The 16,812-nt window shown below is 39.5% G+C and overlaps 4 protein-coding genes across 4 annotated transcripts; 3 read left to right on the top strand and 1 right to left on the bottom strand.

Annotated features, from left to right (window-relative positions):
- Positions 1-1,051: 1,051 nt before the first annotated feature.
- On the top strand, positions 1,052-5,925 carry LOC106423068 (probable ubiquitin-conjugating enzyme E2 24). The gene is made up of 9 exons (XM_013863849.3): positions 1,052-1,404; positions 1,830-2,419; positions 2,502-3,815; positions 3,929-4,066; positions 4,172-4,579; positions 4,662-4,725; positions 4,822-4,961; positions 5,051-5,362; positions 5,451-5,925. Exons 3-9 carry the CDS (start codon positions 2,514-2,516, stop codon positions 5,682-5,684), a joined length of 2,598 nt encoding a protein of 865 aa, XP_013719303.1. The 5' UTR covers positions 1,052-1,404; positions 1,830-2,419; positions 2,502-2,513; the 3' UTR covers positions 5,685-5,925.
- Positions 5,873-7,779, bottom strand: LOC106423069 (pentatricopeptide repeat-containing protein At2g33760). The gene has a single exon (XM_013863850.3). The coding sequence runs from the start codon at positions 7,672-7,674 to the stop codon at positions 5,935-5,937; it is 1,740 nt and encodes a 579-aa protein (XP_013719304.1). The 5' UTR covers positions 7,675-7,779; the 3' UTR covers positions 5,873-5,934.
- A 1,560-nt stretch (positions 7,780-9,339) lies between these two features.
- On the top strand, positions 9,340-11,777 carry LOC106423074 (DEAD-box ATP-dependent RNA helicase 21-like). The gene has a single exon (XM_013863858.3). It carries the CDS (start codon positions 9,463-9,465, stop codon positions 11,599-11,601), a length of 2,139 nt encoding a protein of 712 aa, XP_013719312.2. The 5' UTR covers positions 9,340-9,462; the 3' UTR covers positions 11,602-11,777.
- A 2,809-nt stretch (positions 11,778-14,586) lies between these two features.
- LOC106423102 (ethylene-responsive transcription factor ERF112) lies at positions 14,587-16,744 on the top strand. Its single transcript, XM_013863886.3, has 2 exons — positions 14,587-15,109; positions 15,967-16,744. The coding sequence occupies exons 1-2, from the start codon at positions 14,926-14,928 to the stop codon at positions 16,431-16,433; spliced, it is 651 nt and encodes a 216-aa protein (XP_013719340.1). The 5' UTR covers positions 14,587-14,925; the 3' UTR covers positions 16,434-16,744.
- Positions 16,745-16,812: the final 68 nt, after the last annotated feature.

Genomic DNA, 16,812 nt, shown 5'->3' with positions numbered 1-16,812 from the left:
AATAATATCAAACACGATTTTGTATAAATAGCATTCCCAATAAGTCAACCATGCCGGGATACTATTAATAGTGTTGTCACTGGTCAAACCCGGGTAAGGCTAGTGATGTTTATGTTTGGGGAAAAGATGATTTCTGTTTAATGAATCTGTCTTAAGCATTACCAACAAAAAAATGAGGTTCTTGACGAAAGTACAATGGCTTTTTACATCATTTATTGGTTAATCGCAGGCTCCATATATTTATAAATATAATTTGTGCTCCGTGTTCAAACTATTTCTCATACGAAGTATTATTTTTAAATTATTTTTTTCAAGAAAATATGAAATAAATGTGTATCAGATTGTCATTTTCATATAAAATGAAATTACATTTTGGGAAAAAAAATTAACTTGGATTCCATAGAAAATTATGGACCTAAAACACATGTTTTTTTTTGAACTAAACTAAAACACATGTTGATTAGTTTTTCTTACAAAGATTGAACTATAGAAACATTATGTTAGACTTATGGTCGGTCAAAGTGATAAACAATTTAGTGATAATTTTAATAATTTTTTGATTATTCAGAAGACATGAATCATGTATATCAATTTTTAAAAAATTAGACCAAAGCTAATGTTTCATTAGTTTATTATACTAAGATTATTTTTTTACTAGGTTATTGTTCCAATGTTAAGCTGTCATTAGGTCTGTAACAAAAAAAACTGTCATTAGGCTATTATTTCAACAAAAAAAGAGAGCCTAATATTAGAATGGCCAGTTGTTTCAATGTTAGGGGTTTCAGCAACACACACAAAGAAAAAAGAAACTGTGCTTTTAATGGTTTACCTAGATGTTTCATTTTCAACTTTTATCTCCAAAATAGAAATTACTTTTTAGCATATGATATATTACTGAAACCTATAGTTTTTTATTTCATAATTTTAAAAATGCAGGTATAGTTATTTTTAGTTGGAAAAGGAAAGGAAGAGGAAAAAGGGGAGAAGAAAAGGAGTGTTGAATAGTAGTGTGTGGGGAGATACTGTTGGTATATTCTCCTCTCTCTCCCCACCACCACCCAATATATCTCTTTCTTCGCTTCTTCTACTCTCAATGTCAAACCTAACAACCACTCCCTCACGAACCACCACCACCACCACCACCAGAGAGAGCGCAGCAGAGAAAAACAGAGAAACCCAGAAACAGAGAAACAGAGGATAAAGCTGAAACAGAGAGAAACAGAGGAACCCAGAAACAGAGGATAGAGCAGAAACAGAGAGAAGCAGACAAAGTTTTCGTTTTCCAATGGTTTGGAGGTTTGTTAATGGCGTAATAGACTCCTGGGACTGAAAGGGAGAAGCACTTACCCTTTGCTCATCTTCTTGATTTCTCATTTATTACCAAAAACCACTACGCTTCTTATGGTACGTTCCTCCTTCTCCTCACTTCTTTGATCCATCTCTTGTTGACTTTCCTTGCGAATTAACAAAAGGGTCTTCTCAAGTTCTCAGCTTTTGCTCTCTTTAAGCATGGGTTTCTAAGTTAGTTATTCAGCAAGTCGAAAAGCTAAGACCTTTGAGATTTTTTTTTCGTTGTATTTTGGAGAAAACAAACCCTTCTTCACCCCCACCATGATGAATCTGTTTAATCCTAGTTTCTACAGTGTTTCTGTGTGTGTGTGTTCAACAAGCTGTGATTGTTAAGATTATGTTTTACATCAATAGCTGATCCTGGATTCCTGATTGGTGTTTCCTTTTGTTATTTGACATTTTTTGAATCTCCTTTCTTTATTTGCTTGCTCTCAAATCCTGTGATAAGTAAGCCAACAAACGACAATTTTTTCTTGCAGGTTAGATGGAAACTTTTCAACTGATGGAGGAAAGTCTGGCTTGAGCAATTAACGAGCTTACCATCATGCTGGTCTCACTGCTACACTGGTGGGAATATGCGTGAATGAATGTCCAAGATACCGATCTTGTTTCTCACTTTGTTTCATTTTCTTGAACTATATCCTGTTTCCTACTTAAGGTTCTAGCTCCTTTAGGGCAAATCTCCTTTGGCAAATAGTACAACTAGTGAAGTTTCTCCTCTTAGGTGGCTTTGATACAAGTCATTTCTCCGTGGAGACTTCACTTTGGGGCATATCTCCTTTGGCATTTTGGAACTCCAGTTACCTGTTGAGTTCCTCCTTCTGAAGTTACTTCATTTCCATTTGTTTCGGCAAATCTCCTTTGGCATTATCAGAGTCTTTCACTTGGCTCACCTTTATCTCTCTAGTCGGAGCAAATCTCCTTTGGCATTATCAGAGTCCATAGCTGGCTCACGTTATCATCAGCAGAGCAAATCTCCTTTGGCATTATCCGAGTCTTCTTACACTTGACTCCTACTATCTATCAAAGTAACTTCAGGGAAGGAAGAGACACCATTTAATCTATTAAGGTCAGAATCTTTCATTATCTCTATATCATTTGCTTCTTTGTTTTCTCTTGCACTTTGATGAAACTCTAGTAATCCATGGCAGGTATCTATAACTATGGATATGAACCTCACTGACTCCGATTGGGAGAGCTCCAGCGACAGTGGCAGCAGTGAACAAGAAGAAGTGGAGTTCTCTTACGGCGGACGTGCTCAAGACATCTTCTCAAACCTTGAAGAAACCATTGGCAAAATCGATGACTTCTTGTCCTTCGAGAGGGGATTCATGTACGGTGACATTGTGCGGTCCGCAGCTGAGCCTTCAGGACAGAGTGGGAGGGTCATCAACGTAGACATGTCTGTCAACCTCGAGAGTATTCATGGGAAGGTTGTAAAAGAAGTTGACACCAAGAGGCTTCAGAGGCTGCGTTCTATCTCTCTCTGTGATTATGTGATCAACGGTCCTTGGCTAGGAAGGGTTGACAAGATAGTTGAGCGTGTCTCTGTCACGCTTGACGATGGTTCTAATTACGAGGTTCTTGTAAGGAATCAAGATCAGCTTGTGGCTGTTCCTCCAAATATGTTAGAGGATTCTCAGTATACTTACTATCCAGGGCAGAGAGTTCAGGTTAAGCTGGCTCATGCTCCCAGATCAACTTCATGGCTATGTGGGAACTGGAGGGAGAATCAAGCTTTGGGGACTGTATGTTCTGTAGAAGCAGGACTTGTCTACGTTGAGTGGGTTGCCTCCATCATCATGGGCGGTGGTGATAGGAACTTAACTGCACCTCAAGCTTTGCAGAGTCCTGAGAGTTTAACTCTGTTACCATCTGTTCCTCATGCAAGTTGGCAGCTCGGTGACTGGTGCATCCTCCCTGGCGCTTCCCACTGTGATGTAGAAGAGCTGCAAAACGGTTTTAGCAGGAACATGCAGAGATCAAGCTCTGATGAGCTTTTTGTTATCACGAAGACGAAGATGAAGGTTGATGTTTTGTGGCAAGATGGTGGATGCAGCATGGGAGTTGATTCACAGCAGCTGGTTCCCGTTGGAGCTGTTAATGCTCATGACTTTTGGCCTGAGCAGTTTGTTGTGGAGAAGGAAACGTGCAACAGCAAAAGGTGGGGGGTTGTGAAGGTTGTTAATGCGAATGAACAGACTGTGAAGGTGCAGTGGAGAACACTGACTGAGAAAGAAGCAAGTGAGCAGATGGAGGAAGTTGTCAGTGCATATGAGCTGCTCGAGCACCCTGATTTTGGATTCTGTTACAGTGATGTGGTGTTCAGCGTTGCTACAGAGACGAAACACCTACTTACAGATGGTGACTACAGTGGTGCTTATTGTTTGTCAAGCATTGGTGTTGTTGCAGGTTTCAGAAATGGTGTTGTGGAGGTGAAATGGGCTAATGGTTCTACTAGTGAGGTATGTATTGGGCTCTACTTATAGTTCCAGTCTATGCTGAAGGTTTACTTAATTGAATTGAGAGTAAGGTTTATATTCTGTTAAAATATTTCTCTTGAATGTTTGTATTCCAGGTTGCACCATATGAAATTTGGAGGATGGAAAGGTCTGAATTTTCCAGCTCTAGCGCTATAAGTCCTGCAAGTAGTGTTCAAGATCTAAGTCAGAAGATAGCTCAATCAGATGAATCATCTTCAAACCATCAGGAAACGGTAAATCAATGCCTTACTCAAAAACGTTCTGATTTTTCATTTTATTGCCATAGCAGAAGATATCTCTGTATCCACATGACTTATAAGATACATGTATATGTTCAGGGTCTGGTGAATCTATACAGTGTTGGTGAAAGCTGCAACGTTAACGTTCTGGAATCTAGTTCATTTTTCCTTCCAAAAGCTGCCATCGGATTCATCACAAGCCTTGCTTCAAGCCTATTTGGTTCTCATGGTTCCACTTCTGCTATAAGTTCGCATTCACTTTGCAATGACACTGAAGATCAAAGCGACTCTGAGATCCTTGTTCAAGAAGCAACAGAACCACATACCATCTCTGAATCTAAATCAGATGAAGTGGATATGGACACGATGGTCAACTTGCCTATAGTAGGAAAAGGAATTAACAAGACACTAGATTCAACTATAGTGAGCTTTAAACAGTTTGATATGGTTACTGACTGCTCAGACCATCATTTCTTTTCTCCGGGGAAAGAGGTGACACAACCTCCGGTAAGACTCTTTGAGACCAAACACTTTAACATTCTGAGATCAGCTAAATGACACATTTTGCATTTTTCATCTTTTATTATAGGTAACAAAGAGTTGGGTGAAGAAAGTCCAACAAGAATGGAGCAATCTGGAGGCAGATCTTCCCAGTTAGTTCTCTTACTCTTACTCTTTCTATTTATGTTTTATATGTTTGATTATTGCACGTTCTGATTGTGTTTCTATTGATTTTTTGTGATGAACAGACACAATATACGTGCGTGTGTATGAAGAAAGGATGGACCTTCTGCGTGCAGCACTAGTTGGTGCCCCTGGAACACCATACCATGATGGTCTTTTCTTTTTCGACATAATGCTTCCACCACAGTATCCTCATGAGCCTCCAGTGAGTTTCACTGCTCTAACTTCTCTTATCACTCACACTAGCTTTTAGATATGTTTGTGACTTATTCTCCTCCCCCTCTTTGAATACAGATGGTGCATTATCATTCAGGTGGGATGCGACTGAATCCTAACCTGTACGAGTCAGGAAGAGTCTGCTTGAGTCTGCTGAATACATGGAATGGCTCTGGCACTGAAGTATGGAACCCAGGGAGCTCTTCCATCCTTCAAGTCCTCCTCTCGTTTCAGGCTCTTGTTCTGAATGAGAAGCCTTACTTCAACGAAGCTGGCTATGATAAGCAGTTGGGCCGAGCTGAGGGAGAGAAAAACTCTGTGAGTTACAATGAGAATGCTTTCCTCATCACCTGCAAATCCATGATCTCGTTACTCCGCAAGCCTCCAAAGGTATGTTCTGTTTGCAAAAAAAAAAAACACAAAATGAAAATTATCAGTAAGTGACCACTTTGATCAACTCTGCATTGTTGCATTGTAGCATTTTGAGGTGCTTGTGAAGGACCACTTCACGCACCGGGCTCATCATGTTCTGGCTGCGTGCAAGGCAAACATGGAAGGCGTCCCTGTAGGATCATCATCGAAACTGCAGGAGAGCTCAACCACAAACTCCACCGGTTTCAAGATCATGCTCACTAAACTCTACCCAAAACTTGTCGAAGCATTCTCAGAGATTGGAGTTGATTGCAGCCAAGGGGTTGCACTGGAACCTTGAACGTTGACACAGTTAGTAAACATCTCCCTAACATCCAATAACTACTGTATAATATTGGTTTCCAAAGGTTGGTAAGTCCCTTCCCATGTAGAATATGTTTTTGTACTAAAATGTGTGAGAATAAAAAGAAGGCTGTAACATAGGGCTCATCTTGTATATTATCAAAAGTGTTGTTGTAGTTTTGCAAGAACCATGTACCATGTTTTGTAATAAAAAATGAAACACTTGTGTTTGTGTTGTATATTTGTCTTTACCAATAGTCTAGACATGAACAAGAACCATTTTGGAAATGGTGGAATCTAAGCTTATCTCGCACTATGATCTGCCTATTGGATACAATAGAAATGTACTTGAAAGCAGCATGACAATCCTCACAGATGCGCAAGTTCTTCACAACTGTAATGGCTTCATCTACGGTCTTCAACAGCCCGAACGCTACGGCGAGCTTCTCGCTGTGGTATCGAAGTGCATATTCCTTTTCCTCTTCCTCTACTTGGTGCATCACTTCTTCAGACACCGGAGCATAACCAATCTCCTTGCACCGGCTCATCAGAGTTTCCAGATACTTATATATTTCTCCAGTCTCTGGATGAGATTCATCACCCATACTGAACATATACGTCTTCTTTTCGACTTCAATCACACTATAGCCGACCTGTTTTCTAAGGTTGTTCTTTATCATTCCATCTCTAACGTGTGACACTTCATCTGTTTTGCCACTCAAGGCGTAGATATTTGAGAGCATTACATGATGGCCTGGATTTTCTGGTTCGAGGGCTATGAGCCTCTTAGCGATTTCTACACCAAGATCATAGTTCCTGTGCATCTTGCAAGCTCCAAGCATCGCTGTCCACAACGCTGGAGAAGTTGCTTTCCCAGCAGCATCAAGTTCATGTATGAAACTATAAGCTTCGTCGAGAAACCCAGCCCGCCCGAGCATATCTACCATACAAACATGATGTTCCACTCTTGGAACCAATCCATATCTCTTGCTCATTCTCTTGTAAACAGAACGTCCTTCCTCCACGAGTCCAGCATGAGCACAAGCAGACAAAACAGCTACAAACGTTACATCATTAGGGATTGGACCATCATCATCCTCCATTTTATTAAAAAATTCTACTGCCTTTTTGCCACATCCATGACTACCATAAGCAGAGATCATCGCCGTCCAAGCAGCTACATTAGTCTCCTTCATCTCGTCAAACACTCCCCTCGCCTTTCCGACGTCCCCGCATCTCGAATACAAGTTAACCAAAGCAGTACCGAGCTTCACATTCAACTCAAGACCGTTATCAACAATATACCGATGCACCCAAGAACCCAAACCAATCCCCCCGGTCTGCGCACAAGCCGAGAGAACACTCACAAACGTCGCTGAATCCGGCTCCAAACCTGATTCCCGCATCTGATAAAACACACGAATCGCCTCTCCCCCTAACCCGTTTTGCTCCAACCCAGAAACAAGCGAGTTCCACGCCACAACAGACTTCACAGGCATTTCATCGAACACCTTCCGTGCACCTCCCACATCACCACACTTTGCATACAAAGCAACAAAACTCGCCTGAACATAACTATCCAACCCAAACCCAGAAACCACCGCGTGGCAATGAACTCCCTTCCCGATCTTCAATTCACAAAGATCGGCGCTGGACTTGATAACCGACGTGAAAGTGTAGTTACTCGGAGAGACGTTGGAAGAAGATAACATACGACGGTAGTAAGCGAGGCAATGCAAGGGGAGACGCGACTTTGAAGTCGATTTGATTATAGTGTTGAAGAGGAAGTCGTCGGGGAGAGGCACGGAGAGGAAGAGAAGGTGAGTGTAAGCGAGGGCTTTGGCGGAACAGGCGAAAGTTATGAGCTTTGTTAAGAGACTTCGGCTGTGACCGTAGCCTGTGACGATGAGGTGGGCGTGGACTTGTTGGAGTTGGTTTAGACGAGGACCTGCTCGGACGATGGCTTCGTAGGCAGAAGAGTTAGCCATCAAAGAGTAGAGCAACGGCGAGGCTTTACGTATAGTAATTGAAATGGGCTTAGTTAAAAGAGATGATTCTGAATTGGCCCAAATGGCCCATCTTCATCACTAACGTTCGCGTCAACTTTTGCAGTTATTACCTCTAAGACCTTTTTTTTTTTGTCACAGTCACCTCAAGAACTAAATACTTTGAAGTCGTTCTATTCAAGTATTTTACTAACCGAACTAGGGCTGGGAAAAAAACTGAATCCGAAAATAGAACCGAATCCGATTTTCTGAATCAAAGTTGATTAAATATCTGAACGTAGTCAAAATTTTGGTATCTAACAAACCGAAACCAAACTCGATCTGAACCGAAATATTTCTATTGTATCCGAAATAGATTTATCTACCTAAATATATTAATTATTTTTATATTTAATGTACATTAAAAACATCCAAAATACATAAGATACTTTTAAATTGTCTAAAATACTTGAAAATATATATAAATAGTCAAGATTAAATGTCTAAAATAGATAAAGTATATTCAAAACACCAAGAAAATTGAAATATCTATTGATACTCCAAGTATTCAAACCAAGCCAATTTATATGTTAAGTTTATGTATTTTGACATATATTTTTTAAAATTATACGTAATATATCATTTTGTTTATAGATTTTGAGAAATTTAAATTATATAATTAATTTTTAAAATAATTTAAATGGGTTATCCGAATTCGAACTGAACCCGCTAATATCCGAACTGAACCTGCTAAGATCCGAACCGGACCTGAATCGAAATTTAGAAATATCCGAATGGGGTTGAAATCATTAACCCCGAAAACTTGAAATCCGAATAGACCCGAATCTGAATGGGTACCGAATGTCCACCACTAAACTATCAAATGCCGAATAGAATCAAAATTTCACTCAATTTAAATAGGCATATTTTATATTAAATTATTAATCGAACTAATTGAAAACCGAATACTCGAATAAATCTAGCTCTTACTATTTCTAGCATAAACTATGACTAATAGAGAGAGGTACTCTAGTCGATATACCATGGTTCAGTTTTAGAAAACCAATATACCAAAGCCGAAACTATACTGAAAATAACGAAAATCTAGTCAATACACCATGGTCGGGTTTGTTTTTTTTTTTTTAAATTGGGCAATCACTGTTTTCTAAACGCGTTTTTAATTCATGTAATTATGGTTTCGAGCCGGTTAGTGATCATGCGGTCCATTCCGTCTTAGCAAATTTAAATCCACTTTAAATTTATCTATAACCAAACCATTATTTGAATCCATAACTTTTTCAAGTTTTTGAACCAATTGATTATCACACGGTCTATTCTGAAATTTCATACATTTTTAAACCCTCCTCAGATTTATCCATGACTAGTCCATTATGTTTTGGACGCAGATCACCCTTGAGAGTGTCCACCCATCTGACATTCCTTGCTATATCTATATCAGTGAATTTGGTTACTGCTTCTCAGTTCAATCGAGTTCCCCTGACCCTTGAAAGGGTTTGTAATCCACCCCACCCCCCAAGCGAAATGTTAAACCTCGTTCTTCACCGAAAGATGCCGGCCCAAACGATTGGTAATGGGCCTAAAACCCTAGGAGGGGGCTCTATACACAAACAAATATCCCAAATCAGGAAAATTTGCAAATATAAAAGTTACAAAGGATAGAAAGTGAAAAGAAAAGAGATAAACGGAGAAGACAGTTTCTTAGATCTTCTTCAGCTTTCCCCTCCTGCAATCGACCAAGCGAAAAAAAAAACTCAGATTCTTCAGCCAACGATGAAGCGATCAATCAACGACGTCGTCGGATCTACATCGGATGCTAAGAAGCCCGTCTTCCTCACCAAAGCCCAGCGCGAAGAGTTAGCCCTAAAACGCCGCCAGGATCAAATCTCCGATCAACGCCTCCGCCGCGAACAACTCGCTCTCCTCAACCCCGACGACGAAGACTCGAACGGTAAAGACCGGGATCGGGATCGAGATCGCGAGAGGGAGAGAGACAGAGGCCGAGATCGAGATCGAGATCGAGATCGAGATCGCGATAGAGACAGAGAGCGCGACCGTGACCGTGACCGCCGCGAGCGAGATCGGGAGCCGGACCGGCGAATCCGAGAACGCGAGCGCGAGGAGGAAGCCAAGGCACGTGAGGCGGCACGTGTGGAGAAGCTAGTGGAGCGAGAGCGCGAGAAGGAGCTCGACTCGATCAAAGAGCAGTACCTCGGAGGCAAGAAACCTAAAAAGAGAGTCATTCGCCCTTCCGAGAAGTTCCGCTTCTCCTTCGACTGGGAGAACACCGAGGACACCTCCCGAGACATGAACGCCCTCTACCAGAACCCCCACGAGGCCCAGCTCCTCTTCGGCCGTGGCTTCCGCGCCGGAATGGACCGCCGCGAGCAGAAGAAGCAAGCCGCCAAGCACGAGAGGGAGACGCGAGACGAGATCCGCAAGAAGGACGGAGTCATAGAGAAGCCTGAGGAGGCTGCCGCTCAGAAGGTGAGGGAAGAAGCTGCTGACGCGTACGACTCGTTCGACATGAGGGTTGATAGGCATTGGAGCGATAAGAGGTTGGAGGAGATGAGTGAGAGAGACTGGCGTATCTTCAGAGAAGACTTCAACATCTCCTACAAAGGATCGAAGATTCCTAGGCCTATGAGGAGCTGGGAAGAGAGTAAACTAACTTCCGAGCTTCTGAAAGCTGTGGAGAGAGCTGGATACAAGAAGCCTTCTCCTATTCAGATGGCGGCTATACCTCTTGGACTTCAGCAGCGTGATGTGATAGGTATTGCAGAGACTGGTTCTGGAAAGACTGCTGCTTTTGTTCTGCCTATGTTAGCTTACATATCTAGGCTGCCGCCGATGAGCGAGGAGAATGAAACGGAGGGTCCTTACGCTGTGGTTATGGCGCCTACTCGTGAGCTTGCTCAGCAGATTGAGGAGGAAACTGTTAAGTTTGCGCATTATCTAGGCTTTAGGGTGACTTCTATAGTTGGTGGTCAGTCTATTGAGGAGCAGGGGTTGAAGATAACGCAAGGGTGTGAGATTGTGATTGCTACTCCTGGTCGTTTGATTGATTGCCTTGAGAGGCGGTATGCGGTGTTGAACCAGTGTAACTACGTGGTTCTTGATGAGGCAGATCGGATGATTGACATGGGGTTTGAGCCTCAGGTTGCAGGCGTGTTGGACGCGATGCCTTCGAGTAATTTGAAACCGGAGAACGAAGAGGAGGAGCTTGACGAGAAGAAGATTTACAGGACGACGTATATGTTCAGCGCTACAATGCCTCCTGGTGTAGAGAGGCTCGCTAGGAAGTACTTGAGGAACCCCGTTGTCGTCACCATTGGTACTGCAGGAAAGGCCACGGATTTGATCTCGCAGCACGTGATTATGATGAAGGAATCTGAGAAGTTCTTTAGGTTGCAGAAACTGCTTGATGAGCTCAGCGATAAGACTGCCATTGTGTTTGTCAACACAAAGAAGAACTGCGACTCTATTGCTAAGAATCTGGACAAGGCAGGGTACCGTGTCACGACCTTGCACGGTGGGAAATCGCAAGAGCAGAGAGAGATCAGCTTGGAAGGATTCAGAGCAAAGAGATACAACGTTCTTGTCGCAACAGATGTCGTAGGTCGTGGAATCGATATTCCTGATGTGGCTCATGTCATAAACTATGACATGCCTAAGCACATAGAGATGTATACTCATCGTATTGGACGTACGGGACGTGCTGGGAAGAGCGGTGTTGCGACTTCGTTCCTGACACTTCATGATACCGACGTCTTTTATGATCTGAAGCAGATGCTTGTTCAGAGCAACAGTGCGGTGCCACCTGAGCTGGCTAGACATGAAGCGTCCAGATTCAAACCAGGTACGGTTCCTGATAGACCTCCAAGACACAGTGACACTGTCTACATAAACTGAGTCGTTAGGCTCTGGATTTGCTCTTGAAATTTCCCTGGCACATTTATCTCCTTTACTCTTAAGTGAACTCATGTGTTTAGTCGCATGTTATGTCCTTTTATGATGTTGTCGGAATAGTGAAGGGAGCTGTAGTTGAAATTTTAGTGACTGTTTATTGAGAAACTTTTTTATCAACATTTTTGGCTGTCTCACATATGAAACGTTTTGTGGATCTGTAAGAGGACTGTAGAATGCTATTGTAACAGATTCTGAGCTAGCTCCTATTGGTGCCTGAGATGGATGTGCATGAAGAGGAGTGTCTATTGTGACAGAGCCGGAGCTAATTCCGGTAGATGCACGAGAAAGCACGTGAAAATGAAGTTTCGAATTAAAAAGATCTCAATACATTACAACTTCATCGTCTTTCTTCAGACAGACAAAATCCATAAACCTCCACCATTGAGTACATAGTATATAGACACTTGGTCCGTTTCTTTAGACGGAGCTTGTGCATAGAGTTAGTGTCGTTATCATACACGTTGACTACCTTTAATCATTAGCCTTCATAGAGTTAGTGTCCCTTTGTTCATGGGTCGCTTCTCAACCTTGGGAGACCTTTAGAGCAAAAGAAAAAACTTTGGGAGGCCTAAAAGCATACATTAGAATATGTGGCCTTCTAAAACTTAACGTTAAAAGTCATATTAAAACATTTTAAAAGGTAAATTCTTAAAATAAAAGTATTTTATTTTTGTGATGCTTAGATACTTTTCTCAGATTCAACTTTCACAAAAAGTACAAGCAACTAAAAACCAAAAGTTGCAACGTGATCGCTTGCATGAATCAAAACGTCGGTAATAGGTCATTCATACTGCAAAGACCAAATTCGTCTGCTTACCCTTAGCAACAACAAGGCATCGATTTTAAGGTAAATAAATCTTAATTGTGCACTGATTACGAAGAAGAGAACGTGCTATATGAATTGTATTATCACCTGCTACATGTAAACCAATACTCCAACGAAAAGTATTTTTTCGATCAAAGTGATCGGACCAGAGCATTCATATACTTTGAAGTATTGTCGTAAAACCACACGTAAATTCTCTTACAGCAATGTCTTCATTGAATTGAATAGCCATACTAACTAATGAAAGACTTATAAATAAATATCAATATAATACTAGGGTATGGTATTATGCGATTGGTAGGAGTTGAAATGTTCGTGCGTAGTCTGCTCTGACTTTTATAATCAAGGTTGACTACACATTTAGGTAAGCCCATACGTCATCTTGGTCTTCAAATTAATATCTTATTTCACATACTTGGAGATTCTAACTGTCGGTCTAATGATTTATCATTTTAGCTCAATATTTCATTTTTCTTTAGTGTTTATAATATTCAGTTTATTTCTTCAACCACATGATTGAAAAAATTATTCATTGACATATCAATGCATGTAATTAAGATTCTCTACCCCAAGGATAAATAATAATCCCTCAATGACTTATTAAAATGGCACGAATCTTCCAAACTGTTATATTAACCACAAATAGAAACATAATATATTAAAAGAGATTAGTTGCAGATTCTGTTCCATTTTTAATGATGAGATGCGATGAGTACATTTCGGAAAACTGTATGTAGCGAATAGAAGCCGAACTTTTCTTTTAAGTGGATCATAGCAGATCAGAGCATTAAGTGGCAAATCTGATGACCAGTCAGCAAACACGTGAAAGCTTCAAACATCGATCTGGTGTTTTCTGAATACGCTAACACTTTTATTTGTTTCCACACAAACAACGCATTGATTGTAAAATAAGTTTTTGTGATGAATAAATTTAGCATTCATTCAAAAAAAAAACACAAACAATCACGATATTTGGTTGAAAGCTCTAAAATGATTTATAAGAAAAAATAAATTATATCTAGAATATGAACTTAGTTACGTTAACAAAAAAAACTTAGTTACGTTGTCATTTGTTCGTCCTTTAATAAATGGCTTGGAGTTGGCTTCAAGGACAACGACTTCATGACATGACAACCATGAAGTGCATAGCTTCTTAATCAATATCAAGCAATGTTTGCCTTTGTCGATTAGAGTATCCTTAACTGTTATTTGAATGGGTTCAAATCTCCCAACGACTAATCGACTAAACTAATACATAGACTATACTATATACACTGATATACGATTGGTCAAAACTTAGTGCACATGCACGTACTGATATATGATGTGCCAATAAATAGTGAAATTATTTCCACTTAAAACAGATACACACTTAACGAAATCATGATCTAAATACATACATGAACGTAACTTAGATCTTTTGGAAATGTTGACCCTGAAATACGAAATCATTTCATGAAACAAAGTTGGAAAATGTTTTTGTTTTCTTCCGAGTAAATCAGTGAAATGGTAGTTTTATCTTGAACTACTAAGAAAGAGAAAAAAAAATTATATTCCAGTATAATCCTTTATTACCTTGACTTGATGATGATCAGTCGTCATGCTTTGTATAGTATACTCTCATCCCTAAATGAATTTATTTGAACTTTAAGAAATCGTCAGAGGTGTGCCAAAAAATAAAGTAGGCAAACTCATTTACTACTTTGTTTCCTGAAAACATTAATATATATAAAAACATTAATATATACATCATGCAAGAATTTGAAACAGTCCTTTCTCACATGAATAAAACTAGTGATATATATTATTTTCTGTTTTGGTCAGATCATACATGTTCTATTTCAAAATAAACCAACATTTCAACTCGGAAAAACAAATGTATATTAATACAATCTCTGCTCTTATCGTTTATAGTTTACACCTTACAGACGTACTACATACCTTACCAACTTTGTGTTAATTAGAAATGAGGACAATGTTAATACTACTAGACTAAATGGCAAGCTCCTCGATACCAGTCTATATTATAATTAAATAAGTTTTGTTACAACAATATATATATAGAAATGATTTTGCAGAATTATTATTATTATTTATCTTTTTTGAAGCTTGATTTTACAGAATTATTTTTATGGAACAATGTGCGTGTAGAGGCTATGACCAAACTATTTTTTTGGTGCAAATTATGACCAAACTATAATGTAGCAAGCTTATACAAACCTTATCTTTATTAAATTGAAAGAAAAAAAGCTATACAAACTCCTCTCTCCCTATACTGGTCAACAAATAGATGCGTGTGTTTCTATATATAACATAGATGCATGTATTAGACATCTTTACTGTACATTTTTGGCTTGTACATCTTTGACTACAAAAAAAATAAAAATAAAACATCAGAGTTTTTTGATCCAAGAAAAAAACATCAGAGTTTATATCATCGGATGATGCCTAGTGGGAGGAGACCTCTTTCACCGGAATCAATGGCTCGAAAAAGAGAAGAGAAAGAAGATTTGTATTGTTGCACAACTTTGTCGGAGTCTGATGTGTCTGCTTTTGTCTCTGAACTCACAGATCAACCCACCCCACCATCCATGGATTCATCTTCTTCATCTCTTACCCCTCGAGGTAATCTCATATATCTGATCAATTTGCTTATAATTCTATATTAATATATAAACACATAGCTCAGTGATTATCTTTTTCATAGCAGATTCTCTTTTCATAAACTTTGGAACTGGATAGTTTAGTTAATTATTGGATTTTTGACATTGGTAATGAATGCCTTAGTGGCTGCAACATGACCTTGATCAAATGGATAATTCACATATTGAACATAAGTCTTGTTTTTGCATCCTTCTTGTTCACAGTGTATATATTAGCTCATTTTATTAGAACTCAGTGCATCTTTATGAATATTCCTGGTATGATCTTATTAAGGTTAAGCCGCTCTTTATTTTTCCAAATTTGTAGGACAAAATGATCATTATTTGGCCTTCCAATACATGCTTAACTATCTCGGTTGCTACCTTTCATAAGTCAGGCTAGGGTTGGTAGCGACAGTCATGTTTTGGTTTAGTCAGACATTATTTCTAGCTTGAAACATAGGGAAGAAGTATTCAAAAATCGAACTTAATTATTTTGTACCGCAATATTATAGGAAATACTGAAGTATATATTAGTTGATTACCACTTAAGAGAACTTTTATTAGAGAGGCTAATAAAATGATCATATTATACCACATAATAAACGATCATATTATTATGAATTTTTGTTACCTCTTAATAGATTTCATTAATAGATGTAGAATGATAGTGTTACAAAAAAAAATGTAGAATGATCATATTATTCAAACACATCAATAATTTTCAACACATGCCAATGGACTGGCAGGTTTATGTTTTTCATGAAAGTGATGAATAACATGTGATATACATCTAGGCAAGATCCAACTTTTAATTATGTCTTTTCATCATTTCATAAGAACAAAGAAAGTCGAGACAACGAAACTACAGAGGGGTGAGACAAAGACCGTGGGGAAAGTACGCGGCAGAGATCCGTGACCCGAACAAGGCAGCTCGTGTGTGGCTTGGCACGTTCAACACCGCAGAAGAAGCAGCGTTAGCATATGACAAAGCTGCTTTTGAGTTTAGAGGCCACAAGGCCAAGCTTAACTTCCCGGAGCACATTCTTATCAACTCTACTCATCGCTATCCATCAACCGCTACTTCACATGATCCCATCATCGTTACGCCAGTTCCACCAGTTGCTCCTGACATACTTCTTGATCAATATGGCAAATATCTATCGGAAAATAGCTACTCCAGTGCTGCCAACTTGTCCATGACTATATCGGCTTCTTCGTCCTCATTGAGTCAACAAGGGAATATACCAAAATTGGAGGATAGTGAAAGCGTGAAAAACATGAGTATTCACAAAAGAAGAAAATAGCATATCCATGCATGTTTTAGGAGTATATTCCTCTGGGCTCTGGCAGTTATCAAACGTATTGACCGTCAATCAAAACTGTCAAACCGGTTCTAGACACAACTCAAGTGAAACATTTGCTTTACCACCCAAAACTTTTACGTATGGATATTACAAATATTTTTTTTATTAAAACTCTTAATAAATGTTTGGCTCCAAAATCTCAGTTATATAGAAGAAACACACGCATCTATTTGTTGACTTGGAAGAGGAAAAAGCTGTCTCGTACGCATTCTAATTGGTCAAGAGACTCAAGACAAACAACGTTTGTTCTGCGACTGTAACTACCGTCACCTGAGTTTGGTTCGCGTTCGGATGAACTATTTACGATGTTTGGGTTTTC

The sequence above is a fragment of the Brassica napus genome, chromosome C4 (genome assembly GCF_020379485.1).
Source record: "Brassica napus cultivar Da-Ae chromosome C4, Da-Ae, whole genome shotgun sequence".
In the NCBI taxonomy this organism is placed as follows: Eukaryota; Viridiplantae; Streptophyta; class Magnoliopsida; order Brassicales; family Brassicaceae; genus Brassica; species Brassica napus.
Note: the sequence above shows the minus strand (reverse complement) of the source record. Positions and strands in the feature narration are given on the sequence as shown.